Below are 19067 nucleotides of genomic sequence, written 5' to 3'. Positions count from 1 at the left end.
GCCCTACCTGAAGAAGAAGGACGGCAAGGAATCCCGTCCACAGATCAATAATCAGGACCTGCATCAGTGGAGCAACCAAGAAGTCCTCTTCTCTGACTCCCACCCATCCAGTTCCTCAGCCACTCAGCGAACCACGCAGGTCTTGCCTCTGATTGTGACGTCTTCCCAGTTCCATTGGAGGTCAGGAAGAAGGTTCAGCCTCCAGCGCTGGTGCTTCCCGATTCGGCCCAGAAAACTAATGTCATGACGCCTCCGAGGCCTCCTCAGATGGAGATCAAGCCTGGCCTGAAAGAGCCCCCTCCCTTGCCAAGGAGAACCGAGAGGGAAAGGCCTCAGGGGAGTAAACCCACTCCAGGCACCGTCCTCCCTTTATATCTAGGTATATACGCTACAGGGCTGGGCTACCTATGGAACCAGCCTTGTCGTATCACCTCAGCCCATCCCACACTACCAATCAATCAATCTATCAGAAGACAGCCGGAAGGGACCTTGAAGGTCTTCTAGTCCAACCCCCTTCTCAAGCAGGAGATCCTATTCCATTTCAGACAAATGGCTGTCCAATCTCTTCTTAAAAGCCTCCAGTGAGGCCTGGAGCCAAAAACATATGAAGAACGGTTACTCCTAGTAACCATCCCGTAAAGTCCCAAAGTGACTGTTCCAAGTGGAAACCAGTCAATTGCGTATTTTTTTCTTGAATCAGTCGATTTAGACTTCTCTGCTAACACCACCAATGTTTTCTTTTTTTGTGCATAGGCTGCTGCGTGCAATACATGAAACTGGTTGTGGTGACTTCCAAACAAATTTAAGAAATTTTTCTCAGTGAGTTTCAAAGTTCCCTCACTTGAAGCGGTGATTTTTTCTCCAGAAGCTCTGTCGCTGATCAGGGTTAGTTCTCCCGGTCGATCCTGGAAATCATTTGTTTTCTGGATTCATTTCAGGTCTCCGGGATCTGCAAGCTGATTGCGAAGGCTTGGTGGTTCATGCTGCAGCTGACTCAATGGAAGAAATCTTTTGGCAGTGGGCCCATCGGATCTACCTGGGTCTTATTAGGAGTCAACTCCTCTCCAAAGTCATCAGGAGGATCTCCGAGACTAAGCAATAATGGTTTAATAGTTTACTTTATTGTCATGGCACCTCATAGAATGAAATTAAGTGCCATCTTCACTGTACATTATACTTTTAAAAAATCCTATCAAAATAAAACAAAAACACACCTCCTTCACATTGTATGCAACTGAATTGAAAACCTCTGATATTGTATTAATATTGCACTCTATAGTAGAATTCAGTATAGTTACTGCTCTGGGATAGAAGCTGCTTTTCACCCTATTTCTCCTTGTTCTTATTGTACGTTCGGGACTTACTGTACCATCTTCCAGATGGTAATAGTTCAAAAAAAGGGCCCCCAGGATGAAATGGATCTTTAAGGATTTTTTGAACTTTCTTAAGGCAGCGGGAGCTATAAAGCTCTTCCAAAGTGAGGAGGGGGCAACCAATGACCCTCTGGGCACCTCCCTTCCAGCTGGTCTTTGGGGAAAGTGAGGAAGTATAAAGAGGATTCTTACATCATGAAGGACCACAAAGGAACATCGTGGAAACAGGACCTGGCGGGGAAGAGTGTGGAAACAGGCCCTGGAGAAAGATCTTGGTTGGTAGTTTTAGCAATTTCTACTTCCCTCATTAGTTTTAATTATTACTTTTAAAAATGCAGGGGCATCTAGTAATGTTCTCACTGTAATAGTGTCATAAATATTGTTACCATTTGATTATTCATTGAGTGTCAATACCTCTCAATAAAGTGATTTTGCAAAATATAATAACAGAGTTATACAAGGAGTCTCCCATCTAATTTGCAGCCAAATGCTCAACCTGGAAGTGCTTCAGACTGAAATAGTCAGCATTTGTCTGAGAATCCTGTCCCTATTCATTCTTTATTCTATTGCTCAAGAAAACCGCAACTCCTCTCTTCTATTGTCCGGCAAAAAGTTAGGATAAAGTGTAAAATAAATAACTTAAGGATTATACACAAAATGAGATACTGCCACTCCTGCTATTCCCTTTCTAAACTTCAAAGTTCATTCCTAATTGAAGTACAGAACAGTATTCTCACCACACCCTTAGCATTAATATTGGCAATAGGACAGAAATTACGTACTATTAACTGTAATCTTTTATCCTCACATAGCAGTAATTTTTTAGCTTTATGGCATTTGAACACATCAGCAAACCAGTGTCCCTCTTCTCCTTTTGCATTTAGAGATATTCCACACTGTTTATTAAAGCAGGAATATCAGATATTTACTAACTTAGATGTTTCCCTCAATATGTATGTTTGTGTTCTACACAATTTTTTTGAAATAATATACAAGACATATTATTCAATATTGGTACATTTTCAAAATGTTTCTAATCTTCAGGAGAATGTAAGCATACAAAAAACCTATACTGAAATTATAAAATACCCAGAGATTGTGATTAAAGCTTTCTAATGGTTAAAGATAGATCCAACAATGTGGAAAACATTTTTTAAGCTTAAGTAAATCCATGTATTCAGAGGGCGCCTAGCTGTATTCCTTTTATTGGTCCTCAGAGTACCATAGAGACAACTTAGCCATTTAATAGGTTATAAACATTTTTAATTGTACCAAAATCACATTACATGAGGACAGTTAATGCATTGCTCACAATGTTCTTTTAAAATAAGTAAAAAGTGAAAGATATATAGTGCAAGTTTAGCTAAGAGGAAATTTGGTTTGTTTCTTGGAATGTTTTTTACTTCCACTTTTGCTGAAATGGAGGGATGCTCCTAGATAGCCACTATCAACACTATCCTCTCAAAAGACGTGCAATTATTATAACTTTTCCTCTTCTGTGAAGAAAACAGTCAGAAACAGCAGTGGAAAATTCTGAGTAAGTTCCTCCAGGAAAAGAGTGTCATCTGCACCCACTGTGAAACTTTAGTAAACACTAATTGCATAATAAAAGCTTTGCCTACAAGCACCTCAGATTTTGGGTTTTTTTATTTTAAAAATAAAAACACATTTATTTAAAGGCACTTTTGTTAATTTTTTTTTTCAATAAGGAATGTACACATAAAACATTGGATCCAAATTTGTTCCATTGATTTTAAATTTCAATTATGTAAAATAAATGAATGAAACAACGTAAGTTCCCTGATAAGGAAAATAATCCTACGTAAGCAAGCCAGTGCAAGAAGCAGCATCATAATATGTGATTAACAACAGTACATTGCTTCTGGCATAAAAAGGCCAGCATGGATACAAACAAGACTGCAGATCTATGTAAATGCCATACAACTAGGAAAAGGCACAAGGCATGATTTGAGATTCTGTCCTCTGTGTTATTGTAGATTTCTTCAGTCTTCTCCTCCACACAGCAGGAGAAGCCCATTTCTGTAGTCACCAGATGTATCTTTCTATAAAGGATCAACCAACAATGAGTCCATATAGTCTCAAAAAAAGACCGGTTTTCTACTATTGCTACTTGTATGACTATTCTCTAATCATATGATGTACATATATTATTAAATAAAGTAGTTTTGTTCATCAGAAATCTACAGCTGCAAAACCAACACTATCTACAAATACTACTGTAATAGTAAATGATAAGTTCTAACAAAAACAAATGCTTAAATATGCTGTTGCCCCTGATCAGGGGTCGGCAACTTTAAACACTCAAAGAGCCACTTGGACCTGTTTCCTATAGGAAAAAAACACACTGGGAGCCACAAAACCTGGGTGGGCGTGGCCAACTTGATGTCACTCACTCCCACCCAGTCACATGACCATGTAGCCACGCCTACCCAGCCATAAAACTATTCTCTCCCCCTATCTCCCACTCTCTTCCCCCACCCATGTCTCTCTCCCCCTGTATCTCTGCCTCTCCCCCCTCTCTATGTATCACTCTGTATGTTTCTCTCTATGTCTCTCTCTCCCTCCCTCCTCCCTTCAGAAGACTGTCCTCCTCCTCCTCCCCCCCCATAACTCCCTGGCCAGTAGTGGCTGAGCCGGGAGCATTCGCATGCAAAGGGAGACTCCCGCCTGAACTGGCCGGAAGCAAAGGCTGCCTTATGTGTATATGTGGCACAAAGGCAGGTACAGGGCAGCTTTACTCCTGTACTCTCCGGCGACCCGCTTTCCCATCCTCCTCTCAGGATGCCCAGGACAGCTGTGGCTGAGCCGGGAGCATACTCACATGCGGGGAGACCCTCCTCAAGTGAGCGCCAGGAAAGGCGTGAGGAAAGGCACGAGCGGGGCAGGCAGCAGCTTGCTTAGGGAGGGTCTCTCTGTGCGTGCGCACACTCCCAGCTCAGTCACAGCCGGCCAGGGGGTTACAAAAGGAGGGGGGAGGAAAGTGCAGGAGCAAAGCTGCCCTGTACCTGCCTTCACACATTTATGCGTAAGGCAGCCTTCGCTTCCTGCTGCTTCGGGCTGGACTCCAAAAAAGAAATCAGAGGGGCGGGATGAAGCAGTGATGGGACAGGGAACCGTGGCAGAGGGCCCAAAGAGCCACTTGTGGCTCCGGAGCCGTGGGTTGCTGACCCCTGCCCTTGATAAAATGTCTACATTTGAGTATTTAGGTGGGCTAAGAGGGAATGATCAAGTGTGTCAGATTCAAGGTCACTCTCAGCTATAGAAGCTAATTAGGTGATTTGGGAGCAATCATTATCTCAGCCCTAAATGTCACACAGTTGCGGTGGGTATAAATCTTGAGCTCCTAGAAGAAGAGTGGGACATATGTTTTACATATAAATAAATAATAAAACAAACTATGATTAAAATTCTTCTGTTTTAACTAATCTAAGCTAAAACACAACTCAATGCTTGGCAGACTGTAATACATACATATTCTTAAGAAAATTATCAATGAAGCAGCAGTATTTTCTGTAACAAATAATGTCATAATCATGGGTAAGGTAAAATTTACCTGAATTACATGGTGCAAACTTTTTGCAAAATCCCTTCTGAATGCCTGCCTGATATCAAGTAGGTCTTTTTCACTCCTTGAAACCATAATTCTGATCAATGTATCATCATCAGTACCTGCTCCCTAGTAAAAGAAAGTTAAGCAATCAATTAAGGGCACTGGGCAGTAATTCTACCAATTCCCATTACTTAATTCTTCCTGCTGGAGCCACTGAGACAAAATGTCTTATTCAACAAACCAGTTAAAACTAAACGATGACTTAGCATGATGTATGAAATTTTTGCAACTCAAGAGAAACAATTCATTTTTAAATTTTTATTGCTTTAATAACAAAGGTTATTTAACTGTTGGACCCAATGACCCCTTTTTCCAGCCTTGAATACTGTCATTACCCTCAAAAAAAAAAAAAAAAAAAAAGCCCGACACTGTCAGTGTTACAGTAGGGACAACCCTAAACTGGATTCTCAACTCGCTAAGAAAGCAATTACAAATTGTCCATTAGCTCCACTCTATGCCCAAGTCACTCAGAGTCTCCTAAATCACAAGATGAATGGCAAATAAATTTGCTAAATAAAAAAATATATACATTAGTCCATTGGAGAAAATTACCTTCAGTTTTAGAATCCCTGCTGTAATGCAACTTCAGTGCAGGTAAAATAAAAATTGACAAAACAAAAAGACGAACAAAACTGAAAAATGACTACTGCTACATAGAAATTGCTGCCAGTTTTTAATCAACATATTGAAAATGGATTATATAACAAACACCTCACATCAGATCAACTAATAATTATCACTCAATACTCAAATGTACATTTCAAATACTATATTGCATTTGTTACAAACACCAAGAGAGCTGAATGAAATGTTTTCCTCATTTTGTTTTATTATCTCCTTTTCAAGTATCTCCAAGAGTAAATTGAGGCTGAAATCCTACAGATGTGTTCTTAAAACATAAAGTTCACTGAACCCGATCTGCCTTATTTCTGAATAAATTATACATGGAATAACAAGAAGCGAAAATATTTGTGTTCAAGAAAGTAACTTAGATATTATCAGTGTGAGATTGTTTAAATAGTAGTGCTTAAAGATGTTGATTTTATTTAAAAATGATAAATACTTACTTTCATTGCATAAAAGAGACATTCAGCAAAATAGGCAGGAACACTTCGGACACACTTCACTAGAAGAAAAACAATCTATTTGAATCACAAAATATTTTAACATTACTTTATCAGATGACAAACAGTTATATAAATGACATTTATTCCCCTTAACACAGCAAAGTAGTTTTCAAGTATTTACAATAAATTCAGGGGTGGGCTGCTGCGGGTTTGCAGGGGTTCAGGGAAACCTCTAGCTAAGATTCTGTGCAGTTCAGAGAATTCCCCAAATCCCACTCTTGGCTGGCCCACACCACACCACCCCTCCCAGGAGTCCCCAGTTGGCCCATTTTGGATGCAGGTAAGTGCAGGGAGCACATGGAGGCTCGAGGAGGGTGAAAAACGGGTCTATTAGAAGTTTGGAGCCTCCATAGGCCCTCTGGAGCCTGGAGAGGTCATTTTTGCCCTCCTGGAGGCTGAAGAAAGCCTCTGGAGCCCGGGGAGGGCAAAAACACCCCCACGCTGTGGTGCAGGCGACGCCCATCATGGCCACACCAACCTAGCAACCAGGCAGAGAACCCCTTACTAAAATTTTTGAAGCTCACCCCTGAATAAATTATTTGATCCACAATTTCTATCACACATTATTAATTAAATAGGGAATTTAACAGAAACAACCCTTGACAATTCTCTGATCAGAATAATAGTGCAATCTTTGACACTGGATTTGCCTAAAGAAGATGCAGGTTAGTTCTTCATTTAACTGAAGGGCTTATGAGTAACTTTAAACCAGTTGTTCTCTTAATCCAACCTTCCTTATAATAGAGGAATTGTACCATCAATACTTTGTACTATTGAGAAGTTTAATATAAACCAATTTCCAACTCACAGCAGGTAGAAACCAGTTAAATATGTTTTTGGGAATTAAGAAGTGCCAGTTTAACAGAATGCTACATTCTGATTTACTTACTAGCATTCTTCATCTTCATTTTTGGCACATTGCTATACTTTCAAATTACTTCCCTTCCCCTTCCTCCCATCCTCTGTCCTCTGTTGTTCAGCATCCCAGATCTGAAGAGATTAGACTTAGACTAACCTTATCGTCATTTTAAATGTTCACTAATTGGCATACATCAAAATGAAATTTTGATGCATACAGCTCTCAAAGGGTCACCACCTCCAATATACACTACATAAACTTGAAAAAAAAATGCATATACACACATACATTATATGACACAGAGAAACAACACAGTCTAGTTCAGATGTATACATGTATATGGCCAAAAAAAAAAAGGAGACCCAGCAGAGCTACCTGTAACATGCATAGCAACATGGTTATCACCAACCCACAGCCTCTCAGGGAACTTTGGGTTGGCTTGTCCTTTTATATGGCTAATATGGCCATGCTACTACCTTCCTCCATTGACTGGCTAACTGGTGACTAAGCAGGAACTTCACAATTAAAGGGGCTTCATTTGAGCAGTCGTGAGGCAGAAATGGTGACACTGCTTACGAGTCATCAACTACTTGGGAGAATTAGCTGTGCTTTGGAGCACATTTGTTCCAAAACATATCTGGAGCACACACAGCCATACATCACTTCCCGGGGCAGCGGGGGCAGGGCGAGGCACCTTTAAGACGAGTGGTCGGGGACGGGATGTCTTAAAGGCGCCTCACCCCGCCCCTGCTGCCCCAGGAAGGGGAGCGGGGGCCTTGGCTGCTCTAGCCGCCCTGGAGACCCCCAACCGGCCTGCCTGGGAGGTGCATAAGGTGAGGCAGTGGTTGCCTCAGGCAGGCTTGGAATGGCATTACCTGGATCTGCTCCGGGACCTTTAAGAGCAGCAGAAATCAGCCATCATGCCAGGTGACCAGTGGTGGGTTTCAAATTTTTTTACTAACGATTCTGTGGGTGTGACTTGGTGGGTATGGCATGGATTAGTGGGCGTGGCTTGGTGGATATGGCAGGGGAAGGATACTGTAAAATCTGCATTCCCACCCCACTCCAGGGGAAGGTTACTGCAAAATCCCCATTCCCTCCCAATCAGCTAAGATTCAGGAGGCAGAGAATAGATGGGGGCGGGGCCAGTCAGAGATGGTATTTATTGGTTCTCCGAACTACTTAAAATTTCTGCTACCGGTTCTCCAGAACTGATCAGAACCTGCTGAAACCCACCTCTGCGCGCAACCCCCAAGGCGGCTCCCCTGAGCGTGTTCTGGGGATGACTTCAGCCAGCCCGGGCCAGGCAAGGCCAGAAAGGGTGAATTTCCCAACTCTGGCTCGGCTGGCCGGGTATGGGATATTGGGCACGGGCTGCTGCGAAAGATCAGGAGCAAAGAAACACACACAGACACACAACCCGCACGCACAGCGGTACTGGTGAGATTTTTAGTGAGCAGCGCAGGAAGTCAGACTTGCCTTCACAGGTACAAAAGCTTCATCCAAATGGAAAAATGCCAGGAGCAAGCATTTGGAAGACGGAGAGGAGAGGAAGAAGAAGACGAGGGCAACGATCCCGGGTGCATGAAGCAAGGCATAAACATCTGTAGCAGGTAGCTCAGGGTGAGTGAAAAGGGGGAGCAGCCAAGCGCTTTGTCTCTCTCTCTCTCTCCCCCCCTCTCCCCATATCATCTCTTGGACTGGGTGGCCAAGGTGGAAAGGCAGGCAATCTTCGGGCTATGAGGCGTTGGGGTCTGGCTTGGTGAAGGGGGTCAAGCTGGTCAAGCACTGATCATTGGAACCTTTTTTTTTACTTTTTAAAGCATTTTTTACTAGTTAAAAATGATTTAAAAAGTAAAAATTGTTGGCCACGCCCACCAAGTCACATGACCATCACCAAGCCACCCCCACCAGCCCACAGAACCAGTGGCAAAAAAAAAATTATATTTCACCACTAGTCTGAAGGTCTTCCAGATTGGCCAATTTTAGAGTATAATGACAGCAATCCATAAGTCACCCAGCCTGGAAGTTCTTTGGTCAGAGCTGCAAGAAAAAACTGACAGGAATTGTCTCCTACAACACTATCCTGAAATGATTTGAGGCCACCCTCTTAGTTAATAGAATCTATGTTGCTAGATAACACAGTCCTAATATATATTAGTTTTAAGATTAATCAAAAATAGGACTATACATTACCAATTGCCAGAAGCAGCTTTTCAAGAGGACCAGATGTTTCACGATCAATTGTTTCTTCGATTTGAAAACCAGAAATAGTCATGTATTTGTCAAAAACTGAAAGAACAATAGAGAACTAAAAGTAGTATCTACATTTTAATTATTACATATTACTTACTTTTAGCTTTTTACTTTTCTTCAAACAAGCTTAGAAAACACACGTCTAACATTCTAGCTTAGTGTGTGCATCTACATATTTATTAAAGTCGTTATTGAAAACACCCATCACTATTCTTCTTAGTACTACTCACCCTTCCTTAAGTGAGATACACTTCGAGTTCCCAGAATAGTGATAAATTTTTCTTCATCTGTTCCCCATTTCAGTTCCCCAGCTCTAAACAGCTCCTGTTAGAATTAAAAAATTATTAATGTTATTAATGAAAAGAAATAGTAAATTTTTTCTGTGTTCTATATAAGACCAAGGGTCATAAAGGCAACACTTATCTTAGATAGGGGTCCAATGTTAGATTATGAGTTTACCAGAGGACTTTTGAACCATCCTTAACGCAACTAGTATCATAGTTTAGTCTTAGACTTAGTCAATCATGTCTTCCCAATCTAGTCTTCCAATGTGTTGGATTTCAACTCCCACCAATCTCAGTAAGAACCATTATTTTTGTCCTTTCTAATTTTCTCATGAGATAACAGCTTCACATTGCAGATAATGCATCATGTGATGTTTCATGATGAATAATTCAAATACTTTCTAAAATAAAATAAATTCTAGATGCCAGTCTGTTTTTTAAAAACCCACACAATTTAAACCATTTCAGAATAGACTTTGTAAATGATAATATATGCTGTGGTGGTATTCAGCCAGTTCTATCTGGTTTGGGCAAATCGGTAGTGACAGCTGTGGACAGCTGTAGCCCACCCGCCCAGATGTCATCATGTTCCATTTTTTATTTTCTGCGCATGCGCAGGACGTCCTGCGCATGTGCGGAGGTGGCTCGTGCGAGCGAAGCAAGTGTACACGCATGCTCCCATTGCGAATTGGTAATGAAGGTAAGTGAATACCACCCCTGAAGATAGATAGATAGATAGATAGATAGATAGATAGATAGATAGATAGATAGATAGATAGATAGATAGATACAGAGAGAGAGAGAGAGAGAGAGAGAGAGAGAAATTTAAACTATATTGAAGAAGCTGGATTCACTTAATGACCATTTAATTTTCTTAATGACAGTATGATTCATTTAACCACTGTAAAAATTGTCATAAAATTGCATCTGACATGACTGAAAGGACTTTTGATGTAAATTCTAGTCTCAATTGTCGTCATATGTCGAGGACTATCTGTTATAAAATTCATCTGCTTCGTCTCTTAATAAGTGGCTGTTTTTTTTAAATGTCCAATCTATCTGATTAAAAGCAGATTCTAAGTCCAGCTCTTATAAAAGAGAGTTAAATATGATGAGATGTATCATAGATTAGACCCATTTTTTTGGGAAACAGAAGTGTCTTTACATAAAAAGTATTAATGACTTTCAAATACCTCTCTGGAATAGAATGATTCGGTATCACCACTGTATGTTTAATTTCATGACAGCCTTATGACAACCTATATTTTCAATTATTTTAATTTCAGATTTCAAATGATAAAGCAGAAAAGATAAATTTATCTTTGTAGGGGATGACCAGCCAGAGCCTGAAGGAGGTGTCAAACACATCATTAGTCTTGAGTCCTTTTGTACCCGTAAGAGATCTAAGTCCAACCCACCTTGCTTTCTGTTGTCTCTTATCTATAGCCAATTTAGTTGGTAATTCAGTAGTTAGTAGTTCAGATTCTTGTAGAAAGCATTAGCATATAATAAACCTATATTCATTTAAACTGCCTGGACTCCTGATTTCCTGTCCCTGACATTCTTTAACTTGCTACATAAAGGAGAATTGTTGGCAAACTAATTCCAAGCATTGAGATTGTACTGAAATTTGAGCAATAAATTAGTATACATGTTGGAAAAGCTTTTGGGCCCAATGTTAGTCCTTATGCTACAGCTCTAATTGGGACTGGAATTTTCATCATTAAGCAACTGGTCACGAAGCAAAACATCACATAACTGCATCACTTAGTAAGAGCAGTTCCAGCAGTCCAGAAAGTGGTTGTTGCCAGGAAAATGCAAACATTAGGCAAGGACCTCATGCTTCTCCTGTCTTGCATGAACTGCCTCTGCTTTAACGCCCCACTCCCCATTTCCCTCTCATCTGTGATCTTTTGGCTGTCCTGCATTTCTCAACCTTCTAAAACTTAAATATCTGTGGACAGAAAACACTATCCTATGAAGAAACAGTTAAATTACTATAATTACCTGTAAAGTTTATCTGATTTAAGAAGAAATATTATATTCTATGAGCAACAAAATTATTGGTTGCTACCACTCCTTTTTTCCACTTGTAAACCAAATATTAACAGAAAACATTATTCACTGGAATCTTTGCTTTCCTAAGATTCCTGGAGCACTTATATGCTCTGAATTATAATTACTTTGAAATAATGTTAGGCAAGTAGTTTAGCACTCCTTCTTTTAAATCCTTCATATACTCTAATTAATATTAATTATATGTCATACATCAAAGTCAACCAGTACAATATAGTACCCTTGTCTCCATCTGGTGGTTTCCCATACATGTTTGACTTCAACTCCTATAATCTCAAGCCCTTAATACTGAAAATGTAGCAAGTTATAAAAAAATCTGGCAGAGTGAATTAGCGTTAAATTGGAAACAAAGAAATTAAGTATTGCCACGCACATGGGCTGGGAAAAGTCTTAGTGAATAAACCAGGAAAGGATAAGTTATAAAACTACCAATATATACAATATAGTGTTTGCCCCACCAGCTTAATCAATCTCACTAGACAAATTTTAATTTCTTGGATACAACTAAAACAATAAATGAAATGCATTCTAAATGATATTTGAAGTTCCTAAAAATATACACAAATATCTGGAGAGAACCACTTGCTCAAGGCTTTTCCACAGATGTGAGATACCTGTATTTAGCAGAACCTCTCTGCAAATAAAGCAAGCCTGAACATTCCTCCTCCTTTTCCTATTTCATATAAAGATATCAGTTGGAGTTACAGGTTAAAAAGTAACTACTTTGCTGAGTAGAAGCCAGCTCCAGGTAGTTACTTAGACTTCAAGAAACTGGACCTCCAAGTCTATAACAATAGGGTTGTCAGTTTTGGAAGCTATATTAACCCCGGAAGCTTCCACGCTGCCAACTTCTTGTGCTTGGGAAAATAGGAAGGGGAATCTAATACAGGGTTTGTAGCTAGACATAATAGCATTCTTTCCTTTGGTCAAGGTCATGGTGTTTCTGCATCTGGAGGAGGAGTGGTTACAGTGATGGCTCAAGTTGGGACAGATGATGATTGGGCCATGCGATGAACTGAGGGGTGCAGAGGGCTGGATTTGGGATTCTGATTTACTGAGGGAAAACCCGTAACTCTCAGATTTGGGTTTTCCCAGATGTGCCAGTATACCTACTCTAATAAATAAGAACTTTGAGAAAATGCCTGTCTCGGAGTTTTTAATTGGAGTTGGGTGTTCTGGAATGCTGACAAGGGTAGTGGACTTGTCTCCTATTCAAGTCCTTTTAATTATGACTGATTCACCTCGCCTTTTTAAGATCAGTCAAGGTCAGTTAGGTGCTGCCACTTACTTAGATATCAGATTTATAGATTTCAGTACAAAAATAATGTATCCTGTGCAGATCTTCAGGGCAGCATTCCAAATTGATGTCTTTTGGAGACATGAAAGTGTAAAACATATCCCTTATTTCCAATTTTTAAAAGATGTCGTCAATTATAAACTATTTAAGATTTTATTACCAACTTTTTCATTTTTCCGGCATAACATGTTCCAGAGATATTTTGAGAAATTGAGTCAATTGTCTCAATTTTTTATGTTTCTAAATAATGTCTGCTGTCTCAAAGACCTACAAAGACCTACCTACCCATAAACATTCAAACTAGAAATAATTTACTTCAGATAGTTTGAGAATGGAACCATACAATTCAAAGAGATATCTGGGATCTAGCACTGATTCCAAAAAGTGATTCATTTATTTACTTCATTATTGTGTATATATACTTATTTAATATTCAATTATTTATAATGCAGTAATTATACAATTATTATTATTCATACAAGGGTAAAAAATAGCTAGAATTCCTGGCTTCTTTACAATAATGACATTTAACTGAAAAAAATTGTCGGTATCTTTTCCATACTAAAATCAAGCTTGTTCAATCACTTGAGATCTCTTACTTTCTAATGTCCTGATGGTGCTATTTTAGATATGTTTAGGTGAAAAAGAAAGAGGGAATCTTTACCTACCTGAGCATCTTGCTCAATTAGACTTTCTTTAATTTGGCCATCAGGGTCTCTGTTAGCCTAAATGGAGTACAAGAAAAAGATTTATGACTCTGTGAATCAAGACTATAATTAGATAGTATCTAAAAATCAGTGATTATTATGTCATGGTTAAGTCTTCTATATCTGGATTCATTCTTCCTTTTCTTTCCTTTCCTTTCCTTTTTCCTTTCCTTTCCTTTCCTTTCTTCTTTCTTTCTTAGCATATGCTTTGCACATAGCCCAAGTGATTCCTGTCTACAATACTGGATACTAACTTGAATAAATCCTATGGCAAAGTGCCCTAAACTACTAGTGCTATTAAAAATGCAGCACAACTAGATGATGTGTATCCAAAAGGACAGAAAGATGGAAGTCAACTCAAGACTAGAAATAAAAAATAAAAATATCAACGCAACCATGGTATTACTTTTGTCATCATTTGGAAAAGAAAGATATATCAGGTTAGTTATCTTGCAGCTCGAGAAAGGCATGTGACTTCCAAACCATCTCTATCCATTCACCTACCCTTCCTTTCTTCTTCCTCAACAAAGCCCCCTAGCCTGCAATATGTTTCCGAAGTCCAGTCCCAAATCTCCAAGGAACACAAGTTAATATAAGAGCAGGTCAATTTCTGAAACATTAATTTGATTTCAATCTTAGGAGCTTACTTGTAGAAGAACTACCAGCATTCGCTGATAGTAGCCAGAAGTATCTGATGTGATATGATCTTCTAAATCGGCTTCATATTCTTGAAAAAAATCCAAAATCATATGCATTATTAAACAAAATTTGAATTTAAAAATAAAAAAAATCCAGTTCTTAAGAATTATACATGACTAAGTGTTTCCTTTATTCAAAGGCCATTCATTTTAAATTTCAGAATGGCATAAGCAGTTATCCCTGCACAGAACATATTGTATTCAGAGAATTGGCTAAAAGATCTAACAATTCCCCACCCCAGAAACATGCCACACTCCCACAACTAAAAGTTACCTTCCTCATAAACGTGCTTTATATTCCGGATTTCAGCAGGTGTCCGAGATGCAAGAATTTCAGTCAAGACTTGTTCATCAGTTCCTGCCCCCTGAAACCAATGAGTTCATGAAATCATATCATTTTTCTTAGTACAGTATTAACAACCAAACTGACTTACAATTCTTTCTACAATTCTGCTTTTATGCTGCAATACCAGATCAAAAAAAATTACTTTATAACCAGAATGTAAAGAAATACTAGCATAACTCCAATATATTTGAAATAAATCCATAATGTTCAAGAATGCCTATTTCTTAGTTCAAGAATGGCTAACCATATGATCCATAAGGGTGGGGGAAACAACATAAATAGATTCCAAATGATTCATACAGGAAATGTGGCAAGGCTTACTGCTAAAATATGAATTCTTGTAAGACAGTCCTTTTGTCCGACAGATTTTGCAGAGCAGTTTTTTTAATTCAGAAAAGTTCAGATTGCTTTTCTTTCCTTTATATCTTCTTCTAAGGTATTCCAAGCACCTAGGTGTGCATATTTCACCTCAGATGCAAAGGGTACTATGTCCTTAAGCCCATTTTTCATTCACTTTCTATATATGTCTCTCCTGCCAACTCTTGGAGTGAATGAGAGAAAAAATAAAAATTTTTGGCAGTAGTAGAATTTTGTTACTATTGTTAATTTGTTAAATTATAAATTATAATTATAAATTAACAAATGTTTAACAAAAAATGGACTTTTGTTATTATAATTAATTAACAAATCTGTCTGCCAGGATTGCTTTTTGAACATTTGAACATTAATTGTCATACTTTTTTAGCAAGCACCATGTTTCCCCAAAAATAAGACCCTGTCTTATATTTTTTTTGAACCCTGAAATAAGCACTTGGTCTTATTGCCATGCACTCAAAAGCCCAACTGGGCTTATTATCAGGGGATGTCTTATTTGGGGGGATACAGGGTAGTAAAACCTTCTTATGTTTAATGAAGGAAACTGTATATTTGATCGTTTGGTATTCCAGTCTGCATAAAACCTATAAAAATGTATATACAGATAGACTGCAAAGAGCTATATTCAGATTAGAACTATATAAAGAATTTATTCTTAAACTATGCAGATTTCTTTCTTGCAGCCTTCCTAAACTACTCTAATAATTACATTGATCTATTTCCATCTTCCTGCATTTAGTTAATTGCAACTTACTTATCTGCCAATACATTTAGTTGCATCTTTGTTCTAGTAATCATTTACATACAAGGAATTCCTGCCAAAGGAATATATTTTAAGGGATCAGTTTTTCTCTGACTTAGCATCAGAAGTTAGTTTTGCTCTTACTACTATATAAGCAATTTCATGGAGGGCAACCAATAGCAATTTATTTTCCTGCTCTGGGAATTTTGGAATGAAATATAAATCCCTACCATATATTGGAAACACTTCTGCATAGAATAAGTATTTTTGGAAAATTTATAGGAATGTTTCATAACTGGCAATTGACACAATAATGGTTATAGAAGTGGGTACAACTAGAGTAAAAAGTTTAGGTAGCTGTTTCACACAACTAATAGAAAAAAACTATATTCACATGGTCACTATCCTACTATCTCTTTAACTCACTCACTTTGGAAATAACAGGTCAGTGATATAGCCTTATTTTGGATCCAAATGTAACCAAATAATAGTGTAGGAACTAGAAGATACAAGTAGTCCTCAATTTACAACCACAAAGGGGACCAGAAAATTCATTGTTAAGTAGTGCAGTCATTAAGTGAGATATCATATGACCATAACTTGTGATACTTCCAGCTGGATTCCTCATTGATTTTTCAGGTCCTATGACCAGAGGGTGGGGTGTGACAGTTTAAAGTCATAAGTCACTTTTTTAGTCCCATCATTATTACGAATGGTCACTAAACATTTCAGTCTTGGCTTATTTGATAATATTAATGAGAAATGGCTGGTTTTAATAACACACAGCATACAAGAATAAAAACACTCAACACTTAAAAATTCATATTATACTAAGCAGGATTAATTTTAACTGTTGCTGATGAACAAGGGACACTGGATGGGTTCACATACTGCACTAAGGAGAAACAAAGGCAACATTATAGCATAGCACAATTTAGAAACTAGGGGAAAATGGCTAAACTTTCCAGTGTGATTTAAGGGTTCTGGGGTATCAATAGGGTTGCCAAGGGATCACATAGAACCCATTGGTTTGAAGTCACCCACTATAGCCTTAGAAATTATTTCAGAGAATGGGATCCCATACAAGATCTTTACCACAACATGCAGGTGGGCTGGTAAAGGAGAAAATGGTTCCTCCTTCAGGTATCTGGATAACTATCATTTGTCACCCTGTCAGAGTCCCATAAATGCACCTACACTTATGAAGAGATGGATAATAGTCATGAGCTCTCCAGATGGAAACTTCCTGACAAATGTCTAGTTCTAGTTGCTGAAGTGGACAAGAAAAAAAACTAGTGCAATTGAATGGCCCGGGAGAAATAGTCAATGGCTGCTTGTTCTAGGCTTCAAAAACTAAAGAGATCTAGTCACTCTGCAATCAATATGAAATTAACAATACTTTTTTAATCATTAACACAGAGCGACTGCCATAAAATTCCAAAGTTCCCAGCTGCTGCTTCTATGGGAGAGAAGAGGAAGAAAAATCACATGATTTCCCAACCTACTTCTCTTCTTTCTTCTGTTGTTACTTGAATCAGAACCTAAGTATTAGGGTTTTTTTCCACTGACTCAGTAAGTTAAACTGTATCTATCTTCCTTCAAATATTAGCATTAAAAATCAATATTTGGCTGCAATACTACATACCACGAAATTACCTACTATCACAAGGTTCGATGGAATACTTAGAGTAATATTTTTAACTCACATGCTGAAACTGAATAACAGCAGAAAACTGTCCACAAAAATATTAATATTAGTTATCCACAACTTGCATATTCAGTTGAATTAATCAAATAGAAGTTTCTTGCTATTACTAGCCTTTAATAACTGGAATTGCAACAAAATGTTTCAGTATGAAATGATTTTGTTCAGGTGTGCTTATTCACCATTTTATTCCACTTTTATCATTATTTTTTTTTGCACCAACCATCAAATAGTAACTACCTAATGAGCAACTACCCTCTTAAGAAATTGGGGAGGGCAGTGTTTCTATTTGTGAATTTATTCCTCTGAATGGGTAGCATCAATACTGCTGATTCATTCATTCTATATTTATACACTTACATTCTTAGTCAATTCCTTATCACACACTTTACTTTTGTTACTGGAATTATTCAAAATCCCAGGTCATTATGTTTTGTTTAACAAAACATGATTTACAGCAATATGTAAATATAGTCCATGTGTCTAATCCTCCTTTCCAAAGATACTTTTTTCAATTCAGTTTCTATTTGCTATTTTATTATTATTCTTTTTGTCAATTCTCTGGGCACTGAGCAACTGTCTTTCTTTTCCAAAAACTTTTTCTTTCCCTTTTCAATTTCATGGGTCCTAATAATCTGTCTGTCTGTCTGTCTGTCTGTCTCTCTCTCTCTCTCTCACACACACACACACACTCGCCATTTTAATTCAGTAAGCAGAAACATTCAAAATATCCTTCAAAATACCAAACGATGGGGGGGGGGGAGAATAAAAGTTAGCTATTATCTTCAAATACAGTTTGCCTTTTTTCTGTAAGCATTTAGCCAATTCCTATCCTGGACATAGAATTCCCCTGGCCCTTCTTACTTCTTTCTATACAGTGTATTTAATTAATACAAAACAGTTGTAAACAGCTGCTTAAAAATCATCCAATAGATGAAAAGCATGAACTGAAATTCAACCACAAATGTAATTTAATAGGTGCATTGTTACCTGAACATTATATTATACATAGTTTTTTAACAACACTCTTATTCAAGCCCACAGGTAATGCTAAAATCTGTTGATTTGAAAATAATTTTATTTTAACAATGAAAACTAACACTATAACCAAACGATCAATTGTCATAACTGTTAACATCAGAATTAAAAGGAAAGATTCCATTCTAAATAAACAAACTTTTTAATTTAAAATTGTGCCATTCATTTTACCTTAATTGCATGTTTTATTGCATGTGCATCATAAATCCGTTCAGGTCTCATCAGGGAAACCATGAGTTTCTCCAGTTTGCCTGTAAGTTCCGATTGAAGGTCATTGACTAAATCCTAAATGACAGAATAAAGAATGAGTAATTAATGAGAAGTGCATATCAACACTATCTTTCAGTTCTAGTTATTGCATCTAGAACTTGCCTTATTAATATTCCATATAAATGTATGGATATATGTATGTGTATGTGTGTACGTGTACACACGCACACACCATGTTTCTCCAAAAATACGACACACCTTGAAAAGGCCTATAATATTTTTGAGCACATGAAATCAAATTAAGCCTCAACCACAAAATTAGTCCTAATTAAGACCCCGCCTA

At 38.0% G+C, this 19067-nt stretch overlaps 1 protein-coding gene across 2 annotated transcripts in view; it reads right to left on the bottom strand.

The window, feature by feature from the left end:
• Positions 1–2614: 2614 nt before the first annotated feature.
• Positions 2615–19067, bottom strand: part of ANXA5 (annexin A5) — a 29834-nt gene continuing 13381 nt past the window's right edge. For both annotated transcript variants that reach the window (XM_058193162.1, XM_058193164.1), the window contains exons 5-13: positions 18686–18799; positions 14583–14673; positions 14258–14337; positions 13572–13628; positions 9477–9570; positions 9187–9282; positions 6072–6130; positions 4948–5070; positions 2615–3436 (exon numbers count right to left, since the gene is read on the bottom strand). In XM_058193162.1, the coding sequence (XP_058049145.1) occupies positions 3377–3436; positions 4948–5070; positions 6072–6130; positions 9187–9282; positions 9477–9570; positions 13572–13628; positions 14258–14337; positions 14583–14673; positions 18686–18799 (774 nt within the window). In that variant the 3' untranslated portion in view covers positions 2615–3376. The remainder of the gene's footprint in view (positions 3437–4947; positions 5071–6071; positions 6131–9186; positions 9283–9476; positions 9571–13571; positions 13629–14257; positions 14338–14582; positions 14674–18685; positions 18800–19067) is intronic.

Source organism: Ahaetulla prasina, chromosome 8 (genome assembly GCF_028640845.1).
Source record: "Ahaetulla prasina isolate Xishuangbanna chromosome 8, ASM2864084v1, whole genome shotgun sequence".
NCBI classification, from domain to species: Eukaryota; Metazoa; Chordata; class Lepidosauria; order Squamata; family Colubridae; genus Ahaetulla; species Ahaetulla prasina.
The sequence above is the reverse complement of the archived record's forward strand: the minus strand, read 5'-3'. Positions and strand labels throughout refer to the sequence as shown.